This window comes from Mixophyes fleayi, chromosome 4, assembly GCF_038048845.1.
Source record: "Mixophyes fleayi isolate aMixFle1 chromosome 4, aMixFle1.hap1, whole genome shotgun sequence".
NCBI classification, from domain to species: domain Eukaryota; kingdom Metazoa; phylum Chordata; class Amphibia; order Anura; family Limnodynastidae; genus Mixophyes; species Mixophyes fleayi.
Genome location: NC_134405.1, coordinates 204479307 through 204507208, shown reverse-complemented (window position 1 = coordinate 204507208; position 27902 = coordinate 204479307). Strand labels below are relative to the sequence as shown.

The 27902-nt window shown below is 40.3% G+C and overlaps 1 protein-coding gene across 2 annotated transcripts; it reads right to left on the bottom strand.

The window, feature by feature from the left end:
- Positions 1 to 436: 436 nt before the first annotated feature.
- On the bottom strand, positions 437 to 27902 carry ITFG2 (integrin alpha FG-GAP repeat containing 2). 2 transcript variants are annotated; one of them, XM_075209165.1, is made up of 12 exons: positions 27764 to 27902; positions 27570 to 27665; positions 26493 to 26534; positions 24018 to 24171; positions 19017 to 19153; positions 18505 to 18650; positions 18186 to 18280; positions 16067 to 16120; positions 13752 to 13843; positions 5477 to 5594; positions 5207 to 5380; positions 437 to 1670 (listed from the first exon to the last, which is right to left on the bottom strand). In XM_075209165.1, exons 1-12 carry the CDS (start codon positions 27857 to 27859, stop codon positions 1564 to 1566), a joined length of 1311 nt encoding a protein of 436 aa, XP_075065266.1. In that variant the 5' UTR covers positions 27860 to 27902; the 3' UTR covers positions 437 to 1563. The 2 variants fall into 2 exon arrangements, 1 of the variants encoding a protein (XP_075065266.1); XR_012691343.1 differs by having other exon boundaries at positions 1566 to 1670; positions 5508 to 5594.

Genomic DNA, 27902 nt, shown 5'->3' with positions numbered 1-27902 from the left:
CTAAGAAGTAGTGTACAAGAATATAGCAGTTGGAAGGACTAAAGGCTGACAATTTTTGTTTTTAAGAGACTTCCACTTTAACTTAGGTGCTACCATACTGTGTCCCAAAAGTACAAATTTTCACTTTGCTCGAGCATTAACAACATAAATTATTTCTTGGCACAGTCTCAGCAATTTGGCTCTTTTCCCCTGCTTATTAACAAATCTATAGATTTCGATATATTTATTTTTTTCGGTTGAATAATTTATTTGTTGGATTTGGTATCCTGGGTTTGGTATGTCTGAGAATTGTATTTGTATAGATATTTTGAGGTTTACTGTGTCATCCAAAGGATCATGGTAGACAAACAAAAAAAACAGAAATACATTTTTTTTTTTTAAACAATAAACAGTATTTTTTTTTAACCTCTTAATTAAAGGGAAGCTACAAAAGAAATCAACATTCAAATATCTGCTTTATAAAGCAATAATTGTAAGTATTGACAATTATAAAACATATTTACTAGTACTTGCTCTGATTTTATGGATGGCTTTGAGGGCTACTTGTTCTGTTTTACAGCATCATAGGAACAAGTCTACTACATGGACTTGTGGCAGATTTGTTAAGTAAAACTCCTAGTATGTTCTGCAAACACTTCAGCTCTTTTTATAAAGCAACCACTGGACCCAAGAGTATATATTGATCTATTTAGTTATGCATGAATATATTCCTGTTCTTCCTTTGTTGACAGGTGACATTATGAAGATGTTTTAGGAGGATGGAGATTCTCTACCTTGCATCACGCAATAATAGGAAGTGATCTGCCAGGAAATAGAAATATCTGTGTACAGACTGTAGAGTGGTGGTTTCTCACAAAAAGGTATTGTCACATCAAGCACAACCTGCCTTGCACTGGTGTTTATCCAATATCAGCTCTCATTGTGTAAGAGAGGCATACTGCGCTATTATTAACTCTGGGAGAGTTCAGATACCCAAGCACATTATATTCTTTATATCCCTTCTAACTGGCAATGAAAATGAAACTTCTTCCTGAAGATCTCATAGAACAGCGATATAAGATGTTGTCCATGCTTTCCTGGTTGCATGCCATCAATGGACTATGCTGTCAATGATAGACTCTGGGTCCAGTGCCAGGAACCATCAGGATCCCAATTATCTGCCAACTGGGTCAAAAACTACAAAATTACCCTTATCCACATGTAGTTAGCTCTATTTGGACACAGAAACATTAGTAATTTAGTGCCATGTGTACAAATGTATTGCAGCTGTGGTCATATAACATCATCACTCTGACTGCAAACGGACAACATTTTACATACAAAGAAGGTGCTAAAAGTGCTCATTCTAGTGGGGCAGAAAACAGGGATTTACAGTGCAAGAATCCACTCTATCTGGTCTAATTATGTGGTGGAAACTGGAAGATGGCCAAAACCTTTATTACACTAAAAATACTCCCTCTGAAAACGCCATCAAGCATAATAAAGAAACGCTCTATTGCTAGAGATGTGGCATATAATGGATGGTGACTTCACATTGCATTCATGTAGCTGAAGTGTAAATGTTTAACTTCCCAATGGTCCCTTCTTTTCTGCACAGCTCTTATGTTCTCCATTAGGAAAGTACATGGTTTGATGTATAAGTTCACGAACAGCAGAGACATCATTCACATCTGAAAGACAATGCAAAAAAACTGGTCAGCACCACCTCTGAGTTTGCTGTTCAGTTCGTTCACAAGCATGTTTAACACTACTTCATTTGCTACACAATGACCAGAATATTCAAGGAAGAATAGGACTGAAACAAGAATCATTATTAAATATTGATAAATGTATGGTCTGTTTGCACAAGTCTGGAGCAAGATAAAGAATGCAGGTCTTGCAGCCCTGTAGATATCTACAATAAGAAAGCTTAAACAAGTAAGAGGTTTGGGTAAACTTTTTTCAGATAAGTTTGATGTACTAAGAACTAAGAAAGAGCACTATAAGTTTCTATGGCATTGTGATAACAATTTTGCAAACATGTATTTCCGTACTGTGCATGTTCATTAATACCTTTTGTCAATGAACCTCATTGATACAACTAAATCCAGACGTGGGGTCTATACGCAAAAAGCGAATCAGAACGGCTTTCTCACACTGTGAAGGGGGGGGGGGCAGCAGTGAGCACGCATGACGACTGCTCAAGCGCACACGTACAATGATCAACTGTGCATGCGTGACTTGCGCATTCGCAGTACAAACGGTGCACGCGCCGATCTCAGCGTGTGCATGGACACGCCGATGGCGCATGCGCAGTCACGCCAAGAAACTCCACTGTGTGTGCCGACTCAAGTAGTCACGCATACAGTGGGGAAAACCGCCAGGGGATGATGACATCATTATCCCTGGCCCACACGCAGCATCCACGTGTGTGTTATGAACACACACATTGCTGCTGAGAAGGCTGGGAGTTTCTGGGTCTGGACTGTAAAAGCCAGACACTGGACTCCCCCTCATTCTCTATGCTGCCTGCCCCCTGGACAACAAGCATACACTAGACTAGAGAAAATGTACACTACAGAAAACACACTACAGAAAATATACACTATTCTATAGGGATACACTACACTACAGAAAAGGCAATATACTCTATAGGGATACACTACAGAAAAGGATAGGAATACAATATACTACAGAAAATATACACTACGCTACAGGAAAGGATTCTATACTACAGGAATGTTCCCTACAATGCAGACAAAGAATTGGATCCAGGATACAAGGATTTGATAAGTATCATTGATAATATATCTATCTATAAAGCTATGCGTTTGTAATGTTGGTTTAACTATTTATATAGCTATATAACTGTATAGTTATTGTTTGATATCTGTGATAGTTAAATCAATATTATAAATAATAAGAATCAGTAAGAATACATATGAAAAGAAAATAGTGCAAGGATAGTGTAAGGAATAAAGGTGGTGAACCTAGGCTTAAGTTTATATTGATATACTATGTTATGTTGAACAATGTTATGATATATGCGTGAACTGTGAATGCAGGGTTTTCTGTGTTATCAGTAAAGTACTTTGATTTGAATACATACAGGTTGTGAGTATTGGATATTTATAACAAATATATATTTTGAAATACAGCTGAGATACAGTGGTTATTGGATAAATAATTCTGTAAAGCTTAAGTGATATTTAGTGTAGTCAAAAGACTGAGTAAGGCAACATTGTTTAAGAAAAAGTGCGAGTTTTATAACAAGTGTATCTGAGAACAGAATAAGAGGATAGCGTGCGCATTTAGGGCATAATCACAGGTCCTTTTACACAAACTCTAACCCATCACAGTGAAGCCACTCTATATTGGTTATTTGCGCACAAACCCCAGGCCTGTCATAAGCATCATGACTCCGCAAAGAGCAAGTTCTTGATTAACAAAAAAGTAACACAAGGAAAATAATAAGAACAGAATCTCTCTGCATTTCGCGTTTTAATAAAGTGGAGGACGAGGTATTACTGGGAGTGTTTATTTAAATGAAAGGACTTCTTCTACTGTGTGTCATTTTTTTTAAACAATATTTTACTAGTTCTACAGCCCCGTGCTGAACAGGCTGGAGCTATGTCCCACCATACTGCGGTTATCCCCGTTATAGTCTGGTGTTGGTTGTGGCTATTATAGGGGGCTCCACGCTGTTTGTTTACTTGCATAAGTAGTTATGAGCACTGGTGCTTTGTTCATTTTTTTTTGTTTTTTATGTGTTTATTTATTTTAAATATAAATTAAAACTCTAGTATGCAGCATCATCATGATACACTTTAAACATATCTTTTAATGAACATTCTAACATGCTATTTTGAGATAAATGCATACATGCAACTCAAACGAACCACAAAAATCGCATTATTTTTATGGCACGCATTTACATGTACATTTTGGAAGCAAATGTTTCCAACTCTAAATGATATCCAAGATATTTTCAACAACATAAAGGGAAAAATGAAATATTAAGCACTTTGGCATTGAAAAAGTGAATAACGGCCACACTGAACTCAGTGGGTGTAGGTGGACCAATAGTCAAAATCTATGCATGGAATGGGCAGTGTACAAATAATTACAGATATGGGCACAAAGTCCGTGCTGGTGCATGAACAAATACCACAGCACTCACACAGATTCCAGCAAAAGACCTGACAAGGGATGTTAGAGGTAGGAGGACAGTGGACGAACGTGAGACATAAAACGGAGAGAAGAGTCTGCAATGGAGGGGGTGAATTGTCACGTAATATATGTTGTTGTGATGATATTTATTTTTAAAGTTTATATTTTTTTTTTTGTATCAAGTCTTATCTACATTTTAACTTAACAATAAAACAATAGAGAGTAAACTAAAACCCAAAATACAATTACAAACTTTAAACTAGCCCATGGTATTTAAGAGTGTGATTATATAATAAAATCAGAGTATACAACATTACTGTATTGTGTAAAAAAGAGCAACAATCGATTCATTCATATATTAAAATCACTAAAGCTTAAATGATAGCCATTAAATAACAGACAATCAGAAATGCAGGAGCAACTTTTGCTAAAACCATTAAAATAATTACATACTAAGTTGTGGATTTATTTAGGAGGAGATCTAGGGAGACTCCAAATATACATGTTTTAGGATACAATAGGGGAATATTAAAACCTGTTTTCTATATACCTTCTCCCACAACAGCCCAAAATAGTTGTAGCCTGGGACACTCCCAAATGTAAATGCAGTTGTACTTGACAATAGCTAGGAGATGGCTTTTTTTTTTTTAGTTTTTATATTTTGGAATAAGATACCCCTACATTAAACCATGTGCAACTTTTATCTAATGACAACATTTACTATGGTAGAACAAGTGTTCCTGGAGGAATTTGCTGGAGCTGAATGACCGCCAGCTGTACAATATAAATACATTATTATTAATACAATAAGAAAATTAGCACCAGACCTGCATTAATCTGCATACATTTGACACAATAAAAATAAGGTGTATTACTAATATATTGTTACCATGCAAAGGCGCCTTCATGTGTGTCCGGCACTCACATAAATGTATTAAATAACTCAAAAATTGCAGGCAACATGATTTTCACTTACCCAGCTAAGGCAAGTGAAACTGAAGGGGGACAAAAAAAAAAAATCTTTGTTTCCATAACACAAAAAAAAGGTTGCACTTACCCACATGTAATTCACGGAGAAGGGATGTAAATTGTTCATTTTCCTCCAAGACACGCAAAAGGTTTGAGGATTGTATTCTCTCTAGTGTCACTGACCAATATACGTAAATTTTCTGGTTGAAACCAACATAAACCAGACAGGGACTATTCTGACCTCCCCTGCAGGCGTAAAGTCCTAGTGAGAACAATATTAAGAAAATTATAAGAATACAACAATTGAAATAAAACAAAAAAAATCTGGCATACAATGACAGATAAACTGTGCACGGACCAGCACAAAAGGCGCTGACATTCTCATCCACCTGGAAGCGCAGGACTGTGCGGTTGTGATCAATTATGTAAGTTTGTCCATCCCATGCACAGGCAACAACTTCCTCTTGTCCATTACCCTGCAAGAAGAAAATCATAATCAATGAGGCCCCCCAAGGAGATTCTCTGTGGATCACAGGTATCAATAGAATAGAAGAGACCAGATGGGAACAAGGTGGTGTAGAATTCAAGCTTCAAGGCAGAAGGGAACCCACTGAATTCAGAGATATTAACCGAAAGTTGGGCCAATAGTAAGCATTATGTCTACCACAATTCTGGAAATTCACAAATGGAATACGTCATCAAATTTATAAAAACTAATGCAAAGAAAAAAAAAGGTGTGACCCATAACCAATCCGACTCTAGATTATTTTTCTAGTACTGTTAAGGAATAGAAAGCAAACATCTTTGGTTGTTGAGGACAGTATCACATTTTTTCCTTACAACAGTTTTTATAAAAGTATATTTATAGGTTTATGAAAGAAGCGACAACACTACAGAATAAGAAAAATAAAATTTTTGTACTTGTGTCTCCCCAGATGAAATCGGAGAAAGAGATTTAAACTAAGTACAAAAATCTTCTTTTCTCTTTCCTCCGCTCTGGGGGACACTGCTACCACGGGGACCTTTTAAAGTAGCCCCTAAGGGAGGGAATGCTCTAATCTACCAGCCTGCAAAACACTGCGTCCGAAACTGGCGTCCACTGACGCAAAAGCCTGGTAAAGGTATGAAGTGAGGACCCGGTCACTGCCCTGCACAGCTGCTCTGCAGATGCTCCATGGCGAGCAGCCCAGGAAGCCCCCACCGCACAGGGAGAGTGCACCTGAAGAACAGGCCGATTTCTACACACATAAGCAAGCTTAGTCATAGACCTAATCCGACGAGCAATGGTCTGCTTGGTGGCCGGCCAACCTCTCCTATGAGAATCATAAAGAACAAAAAGAGTGTCAGACCTGCAACCAGCAGAAGTCCTGTCCACTTAAACCCCTAAAGTCCAGACCACGTCCAGACTAACAGAGGAAGAAGGCCCAGAAGGAGCAATCCCTTTTATAGAGGCCCGAACTACCCCTGGCAAGAAGTAGGTACGGTCCTGTGAACCTCCTTATCCTCATAGAACACCAGATAAGGAACAATACAGGACAAAGCTCCAAGCTCCGACACCCGTTGAATAGATGCAATAGCCAGCAAAAACACCACCTTCCATGTCAAAAAACACAGATCAGCCGACTCCAGGGGTTCGAATGGAGGGCGCTGAAGAACCTCAATAACCAGGTTAAAATCCCATGGGGCCAACGGAGGAAAGTTGGGAGGCTGAACATGAATCACCCCCTGAAGGAAAGTGCAAACGTCAGGGAGGAAAGCCAACCAACGCTGACAGAAAATAAAGAGCGCAGAGACCTGAATCTTCAAAGGACTCAGTCTTGGTCCCATCTCTAACTCATCCTGAAGAAAGCCCAGAAAATGGCTAATCTGAAAGAGGCAGAGTTATGACACTTCTTCTCACACTACTGTACATAGATCCTCCAAACCTTGTGACAGATCTTAGCTGATACAGGCTTCCGAGCCTTTATGAGGGTCTCCACTACCCTGGAAGAGAACCTTCTCGACCGCCAATAGACGGCTTCAACAGCCACACCATTAAAGCCAGGCCAGCAAGTCCAGATGGTGTAAATGGTTATTGACCGAAAAGATCGGGCCTGAGAGGAAAAGCCCAGCCTGACCCTTCCACCAGAAGCAAGTTGGCGAATCAGAGCTGCCTGGGCCAATTCAGTGTCACCAGAATGACGGGAAGACCTTCCAAAAGTACTCGCCTTAGAACCCGCGGGATCATCGGAATTGGTGGAAAATAATATTCTAAACAGAAGTCCACCTCATGGACATTACCTCCACCACCACAGCCAGAGAAACTCTGGTTCTTGTGCAGAATCTTGGAACCTTTTGATTGTGTCTAGGTACCATCAGATCCAGATCTGGCAGGCCCCATTTCCAGACTAACTTCTGAAACACCTGAGGATGCAGTTCCCATTCTCCGGGAAGAATTGCATGCCTGCGGAGATAATCCACTTCCAGTTGTTCACTCCGGAAATAAACCATGCTTAAACCACTGGAGCGAATTTCTCCGCCCACAAGAGGACCTGTTCCACTACCTGCATAACTCCTGCGCTTCTTGTTCCTCCTTGGCAATTTACATATGGTGGCATTGACGGATTGGAGGTGGACTGGTTTTACTCGAAGGAGAGACTGAGCTCCCTGGGGGGCTAACAACATGGCTCTTGGCTCAAGAACATCTATGGGCCGATGCGCCTCCTTGTCTATCCAGAGACCCTGGAGACGAAGCTGGAGAACAACAGCTCCCCAGCCCTTCAGACTCGCATCTGTGGTCACTAGAATCCAAGACCACAGGACAAGAGATCGGCCCATCATCAGAAGCCCTTGAACTAGCCACCATTTCAGAGGTTGACGAGTCTCACTGGAAAGTCTGATTCGTTGGATCTCCAGATGAAAAAAGGGGGACTCAACCATTGTCTTAGTAGATTCCACTGGAACGTACGAGAGTGGAAACGGTCTAATGGCAGGTATTTGAACATCGATACCATCAACCCTAGAATCCCCATGCCCAAGCGCATGGAAGGATAAGGGTGACTCAGGATTAACCGCATAGAGAGTTGTAGGGATCTGTAGAGAAGGTTCTGGAGACAGATCTTCTGAAAAGTGTCCATTATTAATCCTAGAAACCTCATCCTCTGAGGGCATCAACTGATACCTGGGGGTAAATGTATCAATGTCCGGATTCCTCAACTCCGGTGAGCTCGGCATCTTCAGCGCTTAAATTTAAAGCGGCGTTGCCTTGTAAAGGGAAACTTCCCTTTACAAGGCAGCGCTGCTTTAAATTTGAAGCGCTGAAGACGCCGATCTCGTCGGAGTTGAGGAATCCGGACATTGATACATTTACCCCCTGGAATAATTGATTATCCAACAGTGTTGCTCCAGAATTCAAATAGACAGATGCTGATAGAGAAAAGGATCCGATAAGGATTTGAGGAGAAAATCGTCCAAATGCAGAATAATGTTCACTCCCAAAGCACATAAACGTGCTGCCATTAATGCCATAATCTTTGTGAAAACTGTCTGGGCTGTGGAAAACCAAAGAGGAATGCCCTAAATTGAAAATGGAAGCTTCCTATTGTAAAAAAAAAAAAAGGACTGATCTCATCCGAAACTTGTCTACTCGTACATGTTGGTTTAGCCCCTTGAGGTTTAGAATTGATGGAAACGAACCGTCCTGTTTGGGCACCAATAACAGGTTTGACTAAAACCCCCGGTGCTTCTGCCACTCTAGACATGATCCCCAAGATCCAAATATCTCAGGTGGATGCCACCCACTGATATTTGAATAATTGTAGGTGACCCCCTACCCCCGCAGTCGCGAGCAGAGGAAGGTCCCGTTATGCGGATTATTATTATTTATTTAGAGATCCTGTGATTTGGCCGTCTTTTTGGAGTAAGCATCTCTACCAGTTTGCGACTCTCCCTGTGTTGCAAGGAGTCTACCTCTATTGGCGGGCTGAACTTTATAGTCCATGTTCACAAGAAAAGGATTTCCAAACAAACCCAAAACACAAAGTTCGTGATTCATGGACATTCGCTGGCAGGAAAGTACTTTTACCTCCGGTTGCTTGGCTAATCATACTGTCCAATTCTGGAGCAAACAGAGAAAAAAGTTTAAGTTAAGTATGTATACATAGCATTATGTGTTTATATAAACACACATACATATCTCCTAACTATACAGGTATAAACCCAGAGTTGTACTCCCTAACACAATCATATATATATATATATATATATATATATATACACATACTGCAACAGAAGACAGGTGGGGCGCCTCATAGTGTAAATCAAAATATAGAACCTTGGAAATGTATTAACATGCGTACGGTGAGGTTTAGTATGAAGATCTTGTCATATACTGGGTCCTTCTCAATGGCAATGCCTCTGGACCTCAGCTCAATAGAAAGATAATGTAGAAAAAAAGCAAACATAGTGTAGTATTGTATATATAATCAATCACACCGCGTGAGACAATGTTGACAACACCATGTGCCAATACCACCATCACTTATAGTGAAGAGGGTGTTTATGACCCCACTACAAAGCCCGTTCACATAAAAGTATAAATACAGTCTGCGTACCAGATTATTTTTTAGGAAAACAGCACTTTCCAAATGGCACTTCTCGAATTATAGACCAGGATTTTCCTTGTTAAAACACGTGTTCCATAACCAATCACTCTCCCAAATGGCGGCAGAATAAGATAGGAGAGAATACGATGTAGTAAACAAATCAATTTAATTGACAAAGTAATAAAAGCACTTACATCGGGTTTATGAACCTGCATAAAGTAACAAGGAGCAATTCATGATCATTGAATTGCTCCTGAGGAAGTCTGGATCAACCCAGACGAAACGCGTCGAGCTTGGTTGTTACTTTATACAATACTACACTATGTTTGCTTTTTTCTACATTATCTTTCTATTGAGCTGAGGTCCAGAGGCATTGCCATTGAGGAGGACCTAGTATATGACAAGATCTTCATACTAAACCTCACGGTACGCATGTTAATACATTTCCAAGGTTCTATATTTTGATTTACACTATGAGGCGCCCCACCTGTCTTCTGTTGCAGTGATTACTCCCTTCTTTCCGGATTGACCATCTGGTTCCAGGTCTTCACAGGCTGCCGCTCATACAGGAGCAAAAGTGATTTGGACTGTTTTTTAAACTTGGACTTTCTAATGATATATTCCCTCGTTTGAGGTGGTAAATAGCGCCATTATATCTATATGTTTTGTGTATAGAATATATATATATATATATATATATATATATATATATATATATATATATATATATATATATATATATATATATATATAACAGAATAATCAACAGAATCTCAACATTAAGCTATGTAAAGGAATCAGTAAATATTCTACAGATATCTATTTGTATAGATATATGTAAGGCAAAACTGATGTAAGGCACTCATCCCTCCAGAACCATGTCTAGGGCAGAGTACCCGCAGATAGAAAGCAGCCTGTCAGACAGACACAGTCTACTGCTGATAGAAAGCAGCCTGTCAGTTGCACACAGAATACTGCTGGTCAGTAGCAGCGATACCCGTAGTACCAGCCTTTCAGTTACACAGTATATACTGCTTATCAGTAGCGGTGTCTGTGAGGTAAAACTGCTCAGGAGTTTCTTCAACTCTCTACTGTCCAGTTCCGTGAATTGGCTTCAATGAACATACCAATTTGTGAAGGGGGAGCAGTCCTATATGAAAATGACATGCTCCTCCTCAGATTTTAACCACTATAAGTTATTATTTAAAAAGAAACAGACAGGCCATAAATAATCACACCAGAGATAATAGTATAATCACTTTAGTTTTGACCCTGGCTATTGCCTCAAAACAGTATGGAAATTAATCTCTGGATAACAAAATGAATGTCTCATAATAATTTGACTGAACACTCATGTAAAATACTGTCTCCATTAACTTTAGAAAATTCTATAATAAAACTCTAAGAGGTACTAAGCTGCCGAGGACATTTTCAGCCCCCTGGTCTGTTTGCCCCACTGGTAATTTTGCAGAGCATTTTGAACAGGTATAAAATTCTGCACAAGAATTCTTGTTCTTATCAGACATTTATTTATTTTTTTTTAAAAAGAAATACAGAATACAGATTAGGCAACTTTCAGAGAGAATACAGACTCTGCGAATAGCCTCAAAACAGTAATATATGTAGCTATGGTAATAATAATGTAAAAGTGGAAGATATTGTGAAAATTCAGTACAGATTGCCCTTTGTAAACACATATATATATACACATAAACATACACATATACATATACACGTACATAACTCTGCTGACATAACAAAAACAACTTCCCCCACTGAGGTACTTCGCTGCAATTGTCAAGGAAGGAAAACCAGCAGCAGATGCATTTTTTCAGTCAGATCCATTATTTCAGTCAGAAGTCTGTCTGAGGTACATTCTAGTTGAATTTTCCCGCCTTTGGAGTGCACCAATCAGCAGGGGGGGGGGGGGTCTCCATTACACTTTTAATCTGTGCCCAGATTGTGGCAGGATAAAATCCAAGTCCGTCCCCCCCCTCTGCCTCAGCAGGAAACTTGCCATTTCCCTGAAAATGGCCGTTCCTCAGACGAAGTCCCCGCGATTTATGCCAGAGGCAGCGCCGCACCCGTCGGGAGAATACAGCGACAGTCGCATAGTGGCGGTCACTGCCTGCAGGCTGATTCTTTTCTATCTTTTTGTTCTTTTTTTAATAAACAAAAATGGAACTATATTCCATTGAAAAACTAAATGAACCAGTGTAAAACATAACACTAATCCAATGCTAACCTCACTGACATGTCAGTAACAGAAATAATACAAATGTAATCTAACAGCAAGTACTGCAGGGGAGTATAGTAGGATCTGAGGGAATTTTGTGACAAGTGGCAGGTCTGAGTGGCATGTGGTGGAATTTGGGGGAATGTGGGGAAGATAAAGCTGTTTTTGTTTTTTTTATTCTTAAAATGAAGAGTAATATGCAGTCCTATTGGAAATTGGAGGGCCGAACAAGCGGGCCTTGAAGTAAATGGAGTTGGCAATCACTGGTGTAAGGTGTGGTGATTTAACTGTAGGTGTCACTGGTGAAGACAAGACACCACAAAAATGAAAGTGCCTCCTCTCCATAAATAGCAATCTCTATAACTCAGGACTTAAAACTGGGGTCAGAACAGATGGGGAACATCTAAGGTCATGACTGAGAGACTGTGTATTCCACAATTTGAGTGATTTACTAATAGTGTTACACTTACTCTGTAATTGTCGCATAGGCCATGAGACCCAAAAATTATTTATTTCAATATTTGTCCATGTAGAGCAGTGTTGACTAACCTGTGACACTCCAGGGGGTAAATGTATCAAGCTGAGAGTTTTCCGGCGGGTTTGAAAAGTGGAGATGTTGCCTATAGCAACCAATAAGATTCTAGCTGTCATTTTGTAGAATGTACTAAATAAATGATAGCTAGAATCTGATGGTTTTTCAAACAAACCGGAAAACTCTCAGCTTGATACATTTACCCCCAGGTGTTGTGAAACTACAAGTTCCAGCATATCCTTCCAGCAATAAGCTGCTATATATTGGCAAAGCATGCTGGGACTTGTAGTTTCACAAACACCTGGAGTGCCACAGGTTAGCCAACACTGGTGTAGAGTGTTCCTCTTTAAAAGTCCACCCAGTACTTGCTTCTAAGTGGAAAATGCCAATGGGTAACATAGATCAACTGAGCAGCTTTGGTGCTATTTACAGTTTTGATGAGTGGCAAACTAATATAGATCGTTTTACATGAGGGTGTTTTTTATGCCATATAAAGTAATATATTTTGGATTGCATCATTAAAATATTTGAGGCGAACACTAGAATTGAAATTGTATGGAATATGTATAAAATCCTGGGAAGAATGTTCATTTTGACAGCAACTAGTCATACAGTAGTGAGATGTTAAGATATTTAAGAGTCTCTGCCAGACTGCATGCAATGGACCTTATGGTCCTTGATCAATTAGATTTGACCTCTGATTGCGATTCCTTTTAATTTAGAAGCCAAAATGTAAAAAATACATTTTTGTAATATATTTGGGCAAAGCTACCATTCTCTGGTGGCTGAAACTGTTCAACTCTCAGTTGTCCATTTTAAGAAAAGAGTTTAGAACTGGAATGAGACTGTGACAATTTAGAATCTTAGTGATTCTTGATCTTGTGACCAAACTCCTTGTGCACCTCTGATTGATACAAGTTACTGGAGTGTAGCTGTTCGATTTCATTCTGTGGATAAGTGAACCAGCGGGTGCTACAACGCACAGTTCCAAGATTATGCAGAATAAGTAAAAGCCTGCATAGTTTTTGGCACAAAAAGTAAAAGAAAGAAAATAATGCTCCTCACCACAACCAAGTGATGGGTAATGCAGAAGGTGGATTGTGATGGAGGGTGACTGAAATAACTGAAGGGCTTGAAAAATGCTTTGGGATTGCACAACTTCATGCAGATGTCGCTCATCCATAAATATCCCTCATAATATTTATGTTCACATTGTTTACATTTCAACAAAAGAATGTGTATTAAAAAAAGTGAACATAGATTTCTTGAGGACCTGACTCACCGTCACATCTAGTTTCTCCAGAGCAAAGAGCTGATGATCAACCTGAACTGACCATAAGAGCCTGTCGGAGCCCTGCATAAGCTTCAGAGTACCTAGAAGAGATATAAAACAAAATGACTTTAAGATTAAGCTTGTGCATTCACTATGAATGATCTACTTATTTTACAGCAGTAAAACACCTTAAAATAAGAGGGCAGGGTAATGAAGACTAAATATATGAAAAGATATGAGGAGTTAAGAGACATAAGCAAAACCAACTTTTTATGCCGATCGATTTTACATGCGATCGATGGTCCGATCGCTCGGTCCATGGACTGCAAACACACTAGCCTTGTTTAAGACGATAAAGGGAAGAGCGGACATCCCTTTAGCGACTTTTTACAGCCATGTTGTCGTGAGCAATGATTTTAATTTCGTACACACTGAAGCATCATTTGCGGGGCATGTAACAATATACCAAATTCATTAGCATAAAAGGGGCAGAGCTTTCACTATAGTTAACACCCAAAGCCGCATAAAAAGAGATGGCAACACTGTCTCTTCATTCATTCCTATAAAATAGAAGTTTATTACCATACATAAAATTTAAAAAAACATTTAAGTGGTAAAGTGCAATGCAATGAATATTCCCTAATAATAAAATCCCTTCGTATGTAATGGAATGCTCCATTCTCTGCAGGCATCATCGCTGATTGGTCCACAGCAGAAATGAACGCCCATGTCTGAGTGTATAAAATGACAGAGGAACCTGTCTGGCGCTGAAGAGCATGAGACGATGGCAAGTGAGGAGAAAGTGTCAGTGGGGGTTGCGGGTGAGGAGAAAGTGTCAGTGGGGGTTGCGGGTGAGGAGAAAGTGTCAGTGGGGGTTGCGGGTGAGGAGAAAGTGTCAGTGGGGGTTGCAGCTATGGAGACGGAGTCAGAGATGGTGCTGAAAGGTCCAAAAAAATTTGAAAAAGTTAAGGTGGGAGATGGCGATACTCAAGAAGAGCAAATCCAATGAGCCCAAGAGAGGTGGAGATGATGGTCAAAGTACTGGTCCAGGACGACTACGACATTAAAAAAGGTCAGTAGCACATGTAGTGTACCTGTTTGAAGGACTTTATTTCATTCTAGTTTCACACGAAGCAATGTAATTTGCAACATAGATTTTTTGTTTGTCAGAACGAAGAATTAACGGTGAAAAGGCCTGTTTAGGTACCACTGATACCACTAATGTAACACCTGTTATCAAACAAGAAAAAAAATAAAAAAAGATAAGAAAGAAGGTATTTCAGTGAACATGTATAGAGAACTAAATGCTTTGGGCACATACCTGTACCATTATAATAATCAAAATGGTGCCTGTTTTCCAGAATATATGGAGGTTAAGCCCACTATTATTGTGATTGCGCCACGGGACCAAACCATAAACTGATCTCCGAAAGTGTGCAAGGTGAGAAAATGAGAGTATTTCTGGTGTTGGATATATAAAGATATAGAAGTTTAATGGTAAACATTTTTCATTTCCGTGTTTCGTAGGTAAAGAAATCAAATGGAATAGAAACCCAAGCGACATCAAGACCTGTTCTGCCACAAACCAGTAGCACCTTTAAAGTGTAATACTATTTTTTTTCACCTGTCATATTGTAAAAATTGTTGTACTTTTTTCCTGCAATAAAAAACTGTTGCATGAACACTGTGTGGTTTATTCAGGGTATTTTACAAATATTAGTTAATAAAGGTTAATATGACTTTATAACTTTAATAGTTTATAAAGGTTAAAGTTCAAAGGTTAAATGTGAATAGATTGCCAACATAGATGCAAACAGTAATAACACACGTGCTTTATACACGTGTAATGGTCTGCAGCCAGACAGGTGCAATTTACATCTATAGAAAACACAAGCCTCTAATGTGCGGTTACCGCACCACGTGGGACTGGGACAGGCATCACAAATTTACATACACACGCCCCCCAGGTCGAGGAAGTATCGGAGGATTGACGTGGATCGGTTGAAAGTTTATACACACTACACAACGGAAACGAGATTGGAACGAAAATATTTAACGGTACGACCAACCAAATGAGGCGACAATCGTCCATTTGGGCAGACTTTTGACCATCGGGTCACTACACACACACTGACCCGACTTTTGAACGAGCGGTCGTATGTCGGCTGGTTGAGCCGATTATTGGACGAAAACCCTGAAGTGTGTACCTAGCTTTACTGACACACAAGCTAAAATTGTTACAAAGGATTTTATAAAAGAGATACACAAATTCATTATCTAAAACCAATAAAGAATTTCAGTAAAACTACACTGGGAATACTCACCATCCAGTGTGCAGAGTGCAAACAGACCAGCCTCTCTGTTTCCCACAGTGGGTCCTAAAGAGAGATAACAGATCTGAACAAAGAAGGCATAATATATTGGGCTTGCTGCACAGTGTGCAAAAAGACTAACAATAAAGTTATAGGCTCCCAGTGCAAAAGAGATTCTGTTGTCAAATTAAAGATATAATTTTAGATACATTATGGAACAATGCCATAGTTATATGCTACAAAATCTGTGTTGTGAGGTAAAAATGCACATTCTTCCCATTAATGGCTCCCTGGACCCATTTTCCAAACCATTTATTTCAAATGGAGTATAAAAAAAAGTCATATAATAAAGAATTAAAACAAAACATACAATATGTTTACAAATTAAAGTTATTTAGTTAATTTTAACAAATATAAGGAACTGCTCTGATCCTATCACCACATCTGAACCTACTTTTTGAGTCCTGAGGCTGTTATAACCCCCACCTGAATGGCAAATGTCATGAGAAAGTAGCAGAAAGAGGTAACAGCAAAAGAAGGTGCTGTTTGTTTGGCAAAGTTTATCTGTGAGTCCACCTATTCCTCTAAAAAGACAACCACCGGTGTTACACCATACAGTGTCTAAACATTCAGGGGTATATTTACTAAACTGCGCGTTTGAAAAAGTGGAGATGTTGCCTTTAGCAACCAATCACATTTTAGCTGTCATTTTGTAGAATGTACTACATAAATGATAGCTAGAATGTGATGTTGCTATAGGCAACATCTCCACTTTTTCAAACCCGCCGTTTAGTAAATACACCCCTCAATCTCAGAAACTATGGGTGCCAGGAAGTTCAAGGTGCCTGACATGACAGCAAACTAAGCCTACTGCACTTCAAACCGGTTGGAGAATAGGACCAGTGGAAACATGAGCACAGCCTGTATTACTTCTGAAACCCTACAGAACTGTGGGCAGAGCGTTGATGACATCAAGGTGATGGGCCTTATCCACCATGATCTGCAACGCTTGAGGGACAGCACGGAAGCGGAAGAAGAGTGGGCACAGTGGAGGATAAATACTTCTTGTTATCATCTGATCTAAAAATCTATAAAATGGAGCTAAAGTGTCCCTGTACTTAGACTCTGCTGTGGATATACAAAGTTGTTAAATTTAAATTCCAACTACAACCTCCGAATGTCATCTACGCGATGTTATATCCTAGTAGGCTGTAGGTGGTGGTGCAAGGCCCAACTTGTGAGTGACAGATGTGTTGATTTTTCTCAAATTATTTGTTTTACCTGATTTCAAGTAGTTGTAATGAAATTGAATGATTGTTCCTCTATAATTTATTAGAGATGAGCGAAGTTGTGGCGATATTAGACATTATTACCCCTATCTATCCGTGGCCTGCAACGCACAGAGACCACTTACTCTAGATGAAAGCATAGTAACATCATGTAAGACTTATGGAGGCAAATTCAATTGAGAACCAATCCGCGCAAGGTGTCTCCGGAACGGCCGCGAGACACCTCTTGCAGATTTTTTTGTGTGCAAAAATGAGCATTCATTTTTACCGTACTACTGGTAAACAGTGCTGGTACAATTCTTTATTTTAATCTGTAGATACAAGCAGTCAGCTATATCAGTAGCAGGACACAAGTTATATTTGTTGCTATTGATTTACCTTGTTTGTATGAAACTTTTAAACAGAGCAGATTACAAAATAAACAGATATGCACTTGCTTTGATCCATATTGTATAAAATAACTCTGGTTGTAAGGGGTTAAATGTCCTTGTCATACTGAAGAAATAGTTATGTCAAAACACTTTTTGTAACCCACTGATATGCTGACTAAAGCCTAAAACACTTTGTGGACTATAGCAGTTGCCTTGCTCTTGAGCCCTTGTGTCACTTTGGTGGGAAGTGAATACAAACAAATGTATTTGTTTTATATGCAAAATCAGAATAATAATGGGTTTCTACTACCCATTTTATAGTAGAGTTCTAGTTAACATTTAATATGTATGTCTACAATTCAAGTACAGACACCCTCCATCTAAAGCTGTAGTGTCAGATATGTTGATTTAAGATAAATCACTGGCCTTCACAAGGCTAGACAGCAACCAATTCAGCCAATAAACACTTACCTTGCTTGATACTTCCAATGAGGTGCGTAGAAACGTTTTTATTATGAATGCGGCCAGAAGTTTGGTGGAGGATGACATCACGAACAGATGTCTCCCTGTAAAAACAGGAACAGATAAAATGTGGGGAGAGATTGTGTAGACACTTGTGCTTCAATTTTCAGAAAAGATTCCATTGTGATTTCAAGTCTTTTAAGTCATGCCATTGACCATATTTGATAGTAATGGCAGCTTTCTTTTCCAATGGTCCTTTCTGAGAGTACGGTACACTACAGTTCCGCACCCTTCTCCCTTGACTTCTGCAATTTCTAAATATTCTCACCTTGCCTCAGCAACTCCAGACTCATCAGATCCCAAGCTGGATTCATCTCCCCAGGTACACATCAGAATTGCATACCCACAACCTGGCTGTGATACCATCAGTTCAGGTGTGCCATCTGCACCAGGGTTTACGGAAAGGCTGTCCACCTGCAATGAAAGGAAAGAAAGCACATGACAGAGTCACCTAGTAAGCATCATGCTTCCTAAATAAATACGTGCCCGGACTTCAGATTTTGTACACTCAGCAGCATATTATAGGAACTATTAAAAATTACACACAAACATCACAAAGTTTTATATAAAGACATTAAGTTGCAGGAAAGCAAGCATCCAACCTTCTGTGAACTAAATAGTTTCCATTTAAAAGGTTTAAACATCTAGCTAAAAAGGTGTTAAGCATTAAAAAAATAACTGTGTAATTCTAAGGGCAGGATTTTTTGCAATCCTGGAGAATCATGGAATGTTTCACCAATTGATAATTACAAGTTACATCCTCATGTTTCTATAACTTACTTGTCCCTCCAGCAACCACTTCTTCAGAGGCACCAGCTGACCACATGCCAGATCAGCATCTGGGTTATTCTCCCAGCGGAACGCTCGGACCACACGGTCAGTGTATCCCAAAACCAACTCAAAGCGCCCATCTCCATCTAAGTGAGAAAATCCCACATTGGCTGTTAGGGATGTAATCTCATTTTTTAAAGACTTATTTATTTCAAAGTTGACAGAGCCATTACAAACAAACAGATAAGTAAATAAAGACATTACAGCCCAAAAAAATGCATTAATTAGAGCTGTGTACAACTGAGTGCACAACAGATCCTAAGCAATCTCAGGTTTTTAGCTACAGGAATGATGACAATTCAAACAAGAGGTGGTGAGAGTAATCAGAATGGGGAGGAAGAGAGGGGGAAAGAACCAGGTCTTTGAGAAACCTAAATCAGTTCTATACAAAGTGGAAATGTGTCAGTTATTGTGGCTGGGTCACGTAGAAATAATGTATTGTAGAAACTTATTTCAATTAGTAGCGCAGGCGCAAATTTATATCATTGCAAATGTCTTGATTTTTTTGATACTGGGTTATTTTTCTGTATTTGAAATGTACTGATTTCTGAGGCAATGGGCATGTGTGTGGCAGAAATGTGTTTTCTGCACTGTCTGAAGGCAGGGTGGGTTACCTCATGCCAGACTAGTGCTGCACAACTATATAAAAAAGAGCACTGTTTTACCATATAATGTATCATTCAATCTGATCTTCTGGATGATCACTAGTACCACTAACTGGTATGTAAAACTTCTTGTCAGGAATCTTCAATAATAAAATATCACTGCATTAAAATTCTGCCTGAGACTATTACCTGCTGTATCCTGTGACCAACAGATAAGAGATAACATTCTAATCCGTTCACCAGCTGTAGTGTGTTGAACCTCTTGTCTCTGTGTCAACGCTCTGCTCGCTATTCCAGCAGTCCTCATCCATAGTAAAGTCAGGAGTTACCTGTCAGCCCACAGCAAAGAGGCACTGCAGCAGCTATACCAGAAGTAAGCGGTTCTAGGTGCCACAAAGGAGCCTAATGGTGGCAGACGAATTTTCCTACAACTATTAGACCGTTGGCATCACCAGTAGGTAAGTGTCTGGTGGCAAGGTGACACCAGTAGGCATGGTCAGTAACAGTTGGTTACTGATGGTGAGAAAGAAATGAAGATAAACCGTGCAGGAAGAACATCCCCTCCGTTCCTCTTCTGCCTATAGACCAGGTGGCGAAGTAAGCCCATCCGGTCACAGTTATAGAATGATTTAGTAAGATCATTGGCTTGTCCTACTCATGCAGAGCTTCATGGATTTCAACCGATAATTTTTTTTTTTTTTTACTTAGCGCTTCTCCCTGAAGTTAAATGGTGGACACAGTCTGTATATAAGGTTAAGCACCACCCACAAGAGGAAAGGCCCTTGGGCAAAGATGAAAATGACTGTCCTATGCCCATGGAATAATCAAGGGATTTCTGAAAAGCCCTTGCAACTCAACACAGATGTGTTTGCGGCCCTGAGGTTCTGCCAATGAAAGAGGAATCCTAGGGCAGATAATATGGACAAAGTGGTAGTTGCTGTGGATTGTCCATTGTCATGAATTGAAACAGTCTACATACTAACCATCCTTGGCCAATCCAGGGCTAATAGAATCACCAGAATGTACTACATCCTGATCTTTAAAATCCTAGGGAAAAGAATAAAGGCAGAAGAGCAAACAGAGATAACAACTAGTTGCTCATCATCACATCCAAAAACAAATGCCTTTGGATCCTGCTATGGAGCACAAAAATCGTGAATGTTGGGGTTATGCCTCAAGACCACTAGCTCTACATCTGGATGCCCCTGATGCTTATGAGCCGCTTGAAGATTCCTCAATGCAGAGACCACACTGGTGAAAGATGACTCATTTAAATGGATGATAAAAGATGGCATCTGCTCCCTCCTCCCAGCACAAATCACCCTCTGGAAAAGACAGCCAAGGTCCATCAGTCTGCTTGGAAGACTTCTAGCATTCTCAATCTCCTTTCTACAAAGAATTTTAAACGGAGCATAAAAAGAATTTGGACTAAAGTGGGAGGAGTTTGGATGAGTCCGATTCTGCGACAGAAAAATGTTCTTGCCCCCGATGACTAATATCACCTTTATCAATTAAGGGCCCAAAAGTGATTTCTTAGAATTGAGGTCAGTTGCTAAAGCCTTCAGCCATAGTGTCCACCATACAGCCACTGAGTTGGTCCACTCTATTCACAAATTTTCCAGTATCAAAAACAGTATTGCAAATGTATGTTGAAGGTTTTTTGAGCTGACCAGCTAGGTGGAGTAAGGAGCCAGGAGGGGAGAGACCCATGAGGCCATTTTGAAGTTCCTGAGCCCATTTCTACATTGGCTTTTACTACGCAGGAAATGTCAAGGCTGTACTCACCGTGCAAAACAGTGATGCCTTGTTTCCTTGTATCTCTTATGAATTCTGAGGTTCTTTAAAGACACCAAATCTGGGATTGGAGTGGATGAACAATGGGGAAGCTTAGACTGGCAGTTGTCATATAGATATGATATTACAAAGGTTCAATTGAAAGAATATTTTGTGTAATGCAGATCAATGTTGCCTATTCCCAGATCTATGTTCATTAGAGGCATAAAGGATGCCAGTGAAGAAGCACGCAGAGTATTGCCTGGCCAAAACAGAATTTACTCCCAGCATTCTTTGAATAGCTCAGAAAAAATACCCAAAAGGGAATAGCCAACAGATAGGGTATCCCTCCACCTTTACTAGTTGAGGACCCACAGATCCCCCACCCAACTGGGGGGGGAAATATTAAATGGTCCCCTTCTTAGAGATCATTGTTGTTGTAGTCAAGGGAAACAAAACAGTCAGTGTTTAGTGCTGATGGCGAATGTCCTCTCTGAAGTAAAGTCTGTTGTCTGGTGAACACTGTGACGGAGGCAAAACTAGAACTAGGGTGCGAAAATTTGGAGCAAGTTAGAGGAGACATAACATTCATTCTGCTGCTAACGCCAGAGTAAGTTCCTGATATAAGTGATAGGCTGAAATTATATCATGGAGCACCTTGGCTGAAGATACACCCCCTCTAGAAATGTTAGACAGTTGGCTGAATTATTATTCTTTATTTATATGGCACCACAAGGTGTCCACAGCACCGTACAAAATACAGTACAGACAGTATACAAGGGTTTGACAGTACAGAGCAGAACAAGTATAGCCAAGACTTCAATATCTCCAAGCAAAGCAAGTAGAGTGGTGTAGGAGTAGAAGAAATGGTATTGAGACAGAAGTGTGTGTGTGTGTGTGTGTGTGTGTGTGTATTAGGGAATTTATACTGTAAGCTCCAATGGGGTATGGACTGATGTGAATGAGTTCTCTGTACAGCGCTGCGGAATCAGGGGCGCTATATAAATAAATGGTGATGATGAAGAGGGCCCTGCTCATAAGAGCTTACATACTAAGGGGAGGGGAGACGGACAGCAGGCACAAGGGGAGTCAGTAGAGGGGTTCAAATACAAGAGTAGACAGGAAAGTGGGAGGTGATGAGAACGATAAGGTTATGTGGATGGTTGGTAGGCCTTAAGGAACAGATGGGTTTTGAGAGCCTGCTTGAAGGAGCCAAGATTAGGGGGACACGCGGATAGAGAGAGGGAGGTTGTTCCAGTGAAGGGGAGCAGCACGGGAGAAGTCTTGAATTCTGGCATGGGATGAGGTGATCAGTGCAGAGGAAAGGCGACGGTCATTGGCCGAATGCAGGGAACGGGCGGGAGTGTGGATAGAGAGGAGGTTAGCAATATAAGGGGTAGTGGAAATGGAGATGGCCTTGTAGGTGACAGTGAGGAGTTTAAAGAGGATTCTGAAGGGGAAAGGGAGCAAGTGGAGGGCAAGGCAGAGAGGGGAGGCAGAGGAAGAGCGGCGTGAGAGAAAGATAAGTCTTGCAGCCACGTTAAGAACAGAGCGTAGAGGGGCGAGATGGGAGTGGGGGAGGCCGGTGAGGAGAAGGTTGCAGTAATCGAGACGGGAAATAATGAGAGCATGGATGATGGTTTTAGCAGCCTCCTGAGAGAAGAAGGGCCGAATGCTGCCAATGTTCCGTAGTTGGAAGCGACAGGAGTGGGGAAGAGATTGAATGTGGGGGGCAAAAGAGAGGGAGGAGTCCAGGATGACACCCAGGCAGCGGAGTTGGGGAACAGCAGAGATGGTAGTGTTGTTAACGGTGATGGAAAGTTTACGGTGGGTAAAAAGATTTAGAAGGAGGGAAAACAATGAGTTGTTTTCGCAATGTTGATTTTGAGAAAATGTGAAGACATCCAGGAGGAGTTAGCAGAGAGGCAGTCAGAAACACGAGAGAGGAAGGGGGGGGGGTCAGGAGAGGAGATGTAGAGTTGAATGTCATCAGCATAGAGGTGATACTGGAGACCAAAGGAAGAGATGAGATCACCCAGGGAGGTGGTGTAGAGTGAGAAAAGAAGAGGGCCAAGAACAGAGCCCTGAGGGACCCCAAAGAGGAGGGGGGAAGGGGGTGAGCATGAGTCAGGAGTGGAAACAGAGAAAGAGCGGTTGGCAAGGTATGAGGTGACCCAAGTGAGGACAGTGCCGGAGAGACAGAGAGAAAGAAGGGTCTGCAGAAGGAGGGGGTGGTCCACGGTGTCAAAGGCCGCACAGAGGTCCAAGAAAATGAGCAGGGAGAAGTCGCCCCTGGATTTGGCCGAGAGGAGGTCATTAGTAACTTTGGCCAGGGAGGTTTCAGTCGAGTGGAGGGGGCGGAAACCAGAATGTCTAGTTACCAACAGTTTGGCAATGTCTCAAAACTGTTTTCATTTCTAAAATAAAATAAGCCATACCACATTTTCCACATGCACACTAATATGATATGCAAATACACATTTCTGCTCATCTGTATAATTGAACAGTTATTATTAAAAAATGTAAAGTAAAGCTTCCTCCTACAAAAAAAGCATTTTCAGTTTGCTCTTACCAATGTCACTTATGAGGGCAAGTTTAGTATTAGCAGGAAGATGTTGTGTGTAAGTGGCTTTTATTTCCTCTCCCAGGTCATATGTAGCCTCCAATTTGGAGCTCAGGTCAAACAGATGAAACCAGCCCTCAGCACTAACTGCAACCACAAAATTCTTAAAAATAGAAATAAAAAGTTACCAGTGAAAAGGTTAAGATCAGTGTGAATTAAAGAAACTATTGCACCCACGCCAAAAATCACATAACAAGACTGAAAATGTCATTACAACTGGTATCACATAATGACATGATATACAGTAAGAGAAAAGACATCGACATTAATGTTTACTGCAACTATATCAAGATTGAGGGTACACAACCTGGAATTCTCTCATCTTTTGTACTGGAGGTAGACTATGGAACACAGACCAATCTTCAGTGATGTATCTGTAAATGCAAAATGCCTCCTGTGTTCTGACCAATATTAGTCTAGTCTGTTATGCTGTGGAAAGAAACTTTCATGTGAAAAGTATCTTCCACTGTTTAGCATAGCGAGTGAGCACTTAAGCTTCTTCTGTTAAACTCAGAAGCCGTGGTTTTTTGGTTGTGAGCAGCTTGCTCTTTAGAAATGCAATCCTTCTTGTTGATTTTCTTCTGTTTATGTTGTGTGTTTGAGGTAGTGGGGAGGCGCAGGGATTCCTGTTGTGGAAGTTAAGTCCAAACGTTGCCAGGTGTGCGAATGCAGTAGGGGATGAAAGAAATCTGTGTACAAAGAAGGTGAGAATATCCAACGCTTTTCATTCGCAATCTGAGGCAAACTTCGTCAAGAATGTAATGACAATGGTTGTGGAAGATTTTTTAAATCCTCTAGGTGAATGCAGATGGGAATAATAAACCAATCACAATGTGGCAGGGTATATTTAATTACAATGGTGGGCATTATTCTAGATTACATTCTTTGGTAGTATGTGGTGGATGGAAATTTTATTTAATAAGGGATTTGAGGAAAGTGGTATAATGTTTAGTGTTTTTTAAATTACATGTAGGTGATAAGTACACAATCAATGATCATGAAAAGGGGTGCCTATACAACAAACATTTTCTCACAACCCAATCATGTCTCCCACAAGCACAAATAGACTTCTTAGAGGCATATGAATTTCATTCTGAACCACAGTTATTTCTGATTCGAAGGCAACTACTAAGGGCAGCCTTCTGGGAACGGCAATGGATACACAATTCACCCCAAGCTACGCAAGCCTATTCATGGCAAAGTGGGAAGATGGCAAAATATGGAACAACAACAGTTTAAAACTGTCTTTTTCCATACAGGAGAAGCTTAAGTGCTCAATAGCTAAACTAAACATTGAAAGCACAGCGGAAGACATTTTTCACACAAAGTCAAATAGTTCTATCCCCCACCAGTTAGAAAACAAGTTGTGGGGAAATCAAAAACAAAACCACCACAGCTCACTAAGGAGAATTTTACACCTTCATGAACAACTGATCGACACTAAAATCACAAGAACAGGAACAGGCAAGTTATCAAAACAATACCAAACTAAGGTAAGTAATACCAATGAAATATATTTCCACAGCATAAAAATTGCTCACGAACGTTATACTAAGAGTTGTCAAGACCCACATTCAAGGGTCAGGCATTTGAAGTTCAATTACTACAATTACTATGGACCCAGAACACATAGTGGCTAGTATCACTAGCCATATTAGACGTGCCTCGGAAAACTCCATTGACATCATAACTGGGGTTTTCTTGTCAAAGTGTGTGTGCATCTCTGGCCACACTAATAGCAGTTTACAATTATAAACTCTATGTCTGGAAATACTAATGCCGGGAACCAAATCTAACTGCTCCAAGCAGATGCACTGGAGTTGGGAGGTACTCAGTGGTGGTATAGGCTGATTATATTCCTTTCTGTTAAGAGATGGATGGTTTTGTGTTTTTGTGGGAGCACACAGGCTGGTGCTTACTGACTGATGTGTAACCATATCTGACATGGCACTGTGTGACAACACTATCTTGTCTTGAAAAGTGTAATAGTTTAGGTACACTGAGAAAACGTTAGTTCTCTTGGAACAACGCAACATAAAAATTGGTTTAGCTAAGCAGGGGGAAAAAACTTCATGTTATTAAGTGTAAAGACTTTTATTCCTTTCACAACATTTATTAGATATAAGGTGTCCTCTACTGTAAATTCAACCGGTACTACTCTATAATATAATAACCTCCCATCCAATGCATTGAAGAGACAAATACAAAAATTGTTTTAATCCAATGACTGAGAAAGGCACAAACTATATTAGAAACAAAAAATATTACTAACTTTACGAAATAGAGAATCAGAGTATACCTAGTTCATCCTGTAAAAAGTTATGGCATGTGGACATGCCAAATTATCAGCAGTATATTTAAAAGGTAAATAGAACATTGCATACTCAAATTCATAAAGATAATGACACTACCTCTTCCCCTTACCTTTCCCTTATTGCAGACATCACCTACACCTACACAAGTCAGCTGAAATATAAACAAAAGAACAAGTTTCAATATATTTACAGTTAAGTGTCCCAAAATTGTATGCCATCTCCTGACAAAGTTGTGTGGGCTATCCACTGAGCTGGTTGTTACATCTTTTATCAGAGTGATTGTATTAGATTTTGACCTATTGTGAAATGCCAGTAATCATTAGTGAACAATCACTTGTGTAGCCATAACCTTAGTGAACCTCTAACATGACCTGCTCAATTAAAGAAGGTATTCCAATCAATGAAGTGACAATCAGAAAGGTGTAGGGTGAAGTGGCAATTGGGAAACCACAGGATAAATCAATGGTCACTATTCCACTGTGCTCTACAATGATTCTTTGACAGTAAGGAATGTCCCAACTATTTTTTATTTTATTTTTATTACAGCAAACACTCTATATGTATACTTTATGATAAGTTTAATCTTACAGTCTCCTCAGGCACTTGTTTGGGAATGCAAGAAAAAGCACATTCACATCCTGACAAATCGGAATGAACAGTCAGGATAGCAATCCAAGTAGGCTGATAAACACCATTAGTGTGGGTGTGTGCGAGGTGATAGACTAATCCTAAATTGGCTAAAGCACAGAGCAGACAGTTGCTTGGTGTGGTGACTGAATAGACACCTCTCTGCCACTTTGTCATTTGTGGCCAGATTATTTAAATGTTTGGCAGTTGGGTGAAGTGACAAGATTGCACCATGTGGACACATTAACTGGGCAAACTTTCCACACATTGCTCAATATCACAACATATCTGGAGAAAAATACTAATGTAAATGCAAGAGAATCAATTTTTTAAAAAATGACTACAAATGATTTGCAGTGTATCTTGTAAACATACTTTCTTTCTTCCATGTTGGCAATAGCAGAAACCCCAAATAGACAAAAGTAGGGAATCAGTAACTTATATAAATAAAACTCGGCTGTAATGTTAAAGCATAGGTGTGGTGGGGTCTCAGGTCTGCAGGCAGGTACTCTGAAGGAACACGATATCCAGCTGATGGATTAGGAGGCCGGAAGCTCACCATGCCAGAGCAGCAGCGGGTCAGCCATGGCTTGCTATGGTCATTCTTGTACACATGCAGTCTGCCACTGGTGTCTCCCAAGACCAACTCGTTGAGCTGCAGAGGGAAAAGAACAAAGGGGGCGGGGTCAGAATATGTCAATCAATGTAATCGGTGACCTTGGCACTTATGCCTCGCGGGCAACCCCTGGTTACCGAGTCATTGTCAGCGTCCCCGAGACAAAGCGCGTGCGGGAAGAGCGAGCCGCTGAACTCGAGCACCGCGCGCTGCACATAGCTGAGGGAGCGCATGGTCACGTCATCAACACAGACCAATGAGTACCGGCCTTTCCGT